Genomic DNA, 2,719 nt, shown 5'->3' with positions numbered 1-2,719 from the left:
TGCAGAGAGCTCAACTTCATTCAACATTTCACGGGGCTTTAGAACCCAAAAAATGTCTTAGAAAACAACCGGCGAGGCTTTGATTGTTTGCTTGCCACGTTACCTTCTATGTTTAAAATGCAAGGGGGAGTCCTTGAGAAAGACATTTATCAAATTCATAACTTCATAAATTTATTAAATTTGCTGGGATTAAATTTAACAAGTTATGAATTTAAAAAATTAATCTAAAGTTATTAAATTTATCTGGATTTACTTGATTTTTTTATAACTTATTTGTTTTTTGGTTTTATCAACTAATATTTTGTTAATTATAAACTTTTTTATTGTTTTGAAAGTAAAGGGTTAATTTGATTTTTTATTTTCATCCTTTGTTGAAGGTTGTTTTTCTAAGAGATTTTATTTTTTAATTAAATTAAATACATTCCATCATCACTTCATGGTGTTTTGACTTTTATAATGCGAACCACCTCTATTTACAAAAAATTTACATTAATTTTTGTTTTTTTTTTAAGAATTGCCATAGGTTGTTAAAAATATTTTTTTAACATAACATAAAAATACAATATAAATTTGAATTGTGAAATCATAAACAATTTTTTAACTAATTATATAATATTAATAATTCTAATCAAAAAATTAAATTACATTAAAATCTGATAAAATAAGTCAACAATATTATAATCAATAAGTGATCTAAATATAATGAGAGAGATAAATAGTATTAATTAATAAATTAATGATATGAAAAAATAAAAAGTCTCAAAATAAAATTTCTCAATACAGGGGAATCACTAAAAAGTAGAAAGTATACATAAACCTAGTGACAACCTAGTTGTTTCCATCACAATAAGTTTTGATAGACCCCTTTTAGATTGCAAACTAATGAGTTTAAATTAATTATAAATTTAATAATGAAATAAACCCTTAAATAATATCTAATACGCTAAAAAAAATTCAAATTAAAAATAATTATTTAAAATTAAATAAAAAAAAAGTCTTCATATTAACAATAAGAACATGTAGCTCGAATCTCTAATTTTTGTATATTCCTAACAAATTTAAGTTATGATTTCAAACATGTCGTTCTTTCTCAGATAAATTATTAAGATATATATTTGGAAGGTTTTATATATTTAGTTTCTATCCCAACTTTAATCGAAATAAAATTCTATCAGTAGCTCTAGATATATCACAATCAGTACATAAAGATATTGATAACATATTTAACAATATTAGTTTACTAAGTTTGACCCTTTAAATTATTATGTTCCTCAACTTCATTTGACTTAAAAATTTATTGTAATATATTTTCATGTATATAATATTTCTCTATAAAATTTTAATTTTATTCAATATATAATTTAAAAAATATACTCAATCTCACCAAACTAATTTATAAATATTTTAAAATTTAAACCTAACTTCGTTCATATCATAAATTTAATAAATTTGTAAAATTAAACTGAGTTTAAAAGTAAAATTTAATTTGACTAGTTTTAAGTTTTTAATAAGATACATAATTTAGATACATAATTTTATAAGTTAACTCAATTTTAACAACCTAGTTCATCATTTTTTTTACTTCGGTAAGAAATTAACCCAGAGCCTAGTTTACAGAAAAACAAAGCAAAGATTTGACGAGAGGAGTGGCCTCTGCAAACAACCAACATCTGCTACCACTTCTCTCTCTATTTAAAATCTTCTCAGAGCCAGAATGGCAGATGGAACGCAATGAAGAGCTCATATCTCTACCATGTAAAAGTCTCACGCGGCATGCCATCACCATACCTAGAAAGTCGTGCAGAAACTTATGCCTTTCATTAAATAAACGGACCCCATTACAGATACTCAAGACACCACCAAAATCTTTGCTAATTTTGGAAGTCGTGCAGAAATCCATGCCTTCCATTTAAACTGATACACAAGACACCACCAGCGCTCATGGACTAAATCCATCCAAAGATAGGGAGGATCAAGCAAAATCTTACGTCTCATAAACCCATATATATATCACTCCATGTTATTTAATATAAGTATATTCAACATAACACGCCATGGTTACATACTTGATCACTAATAATAATAGAACTATTACTGGCTACTGGCTGCCATGCCATAATCCATTTCTTCTTCAGCTTCCTCTTAGCAATAAGCAACACACTTCTTCTTACAGTCTATGGTGCACCCACCACCTCCTCCTCCTCCTCCATAACCCTTCCCTGACCGGCTATAGGAGGTGAAACACTTGGCAGGACATGTCAGCTTCTTCTTATAACACGGTCCTTTCTCTTTGCACACCACGCTGGGCTTTATAACGCCACCTTTAGAGCTCCCTCCCTTTGGACCACCAAACCCGCCTCCATACCCACCGCCAACGTTACCCCAACCATAATCAAACCCGGGTATACCGGATCCGGATCCAAAGACCCCACCGTCATTCCCGCTAGCTTTGTTGTTTTGGTTGATGGGTTTTCCTTTTGTGGACGTTTTTGGGTCGGGTCGGGTTTCTGTGAACAGTGAACATGAAACAAGCAAAAGAGCCAAAAGAAAGAAGATTGTTAAGGTTTTCATTTTTGCAAATGACAGGTTGTTTTTGAGAGTGTGATAAGGTGAGAAGAGAGCGCGAAGGAATATTTAAAGGTAAAGCATGCATTTATTAGGGGTGGAGGGTAGTTAAGAAGGAGAAGGCCTCCATGAGTCGAGTAGGTCGGCTGCAATT

The 2,719-nt window shown here is 30.4% G+C and overlaps 1 protein-coding gene across 1 annotated transcript; it reads right to left on the bottom strand.

Moving 5' to 3' along the window:
* Positions 1-1,799: 1,799 nt before the first annotated feature.
* LOC7485581 (uncharacterized) lies at positions 1,800-2,719 on the bottom strand. The gene has a single exon (XM_002317198.4). It carries the CDS (start codon positions 2,569-2,571, stop codon positions 2,143-2,145), a length of 429 nt encoding a protein of 142 aa, XP_002317234.2. The 5' UTR covers positions 2,572-2,719; the 3' UTR covers positions 1,800-2,142.

The sequence above is a fragment of the Populus trichocarpa genome, chromosome 11, assembly GCF_000002775.5.
Source record: "Populus trichocarpa isolate Nisqually-1 chromosome 11, P.trichocarpa_v4.1, whole genome shotgun sequence".
Lineage (NCBI taxonomy): Eukaryota > Viridiplantae > Streptophyta > Magnoliopsida > Malpighiales > Salicaceae > Populus > Populus trichocarpa.
Note: the sequence above shows the minus strand (reverse complement) of the source record. Positions and strands in the feature narration are given on the sequence as shown.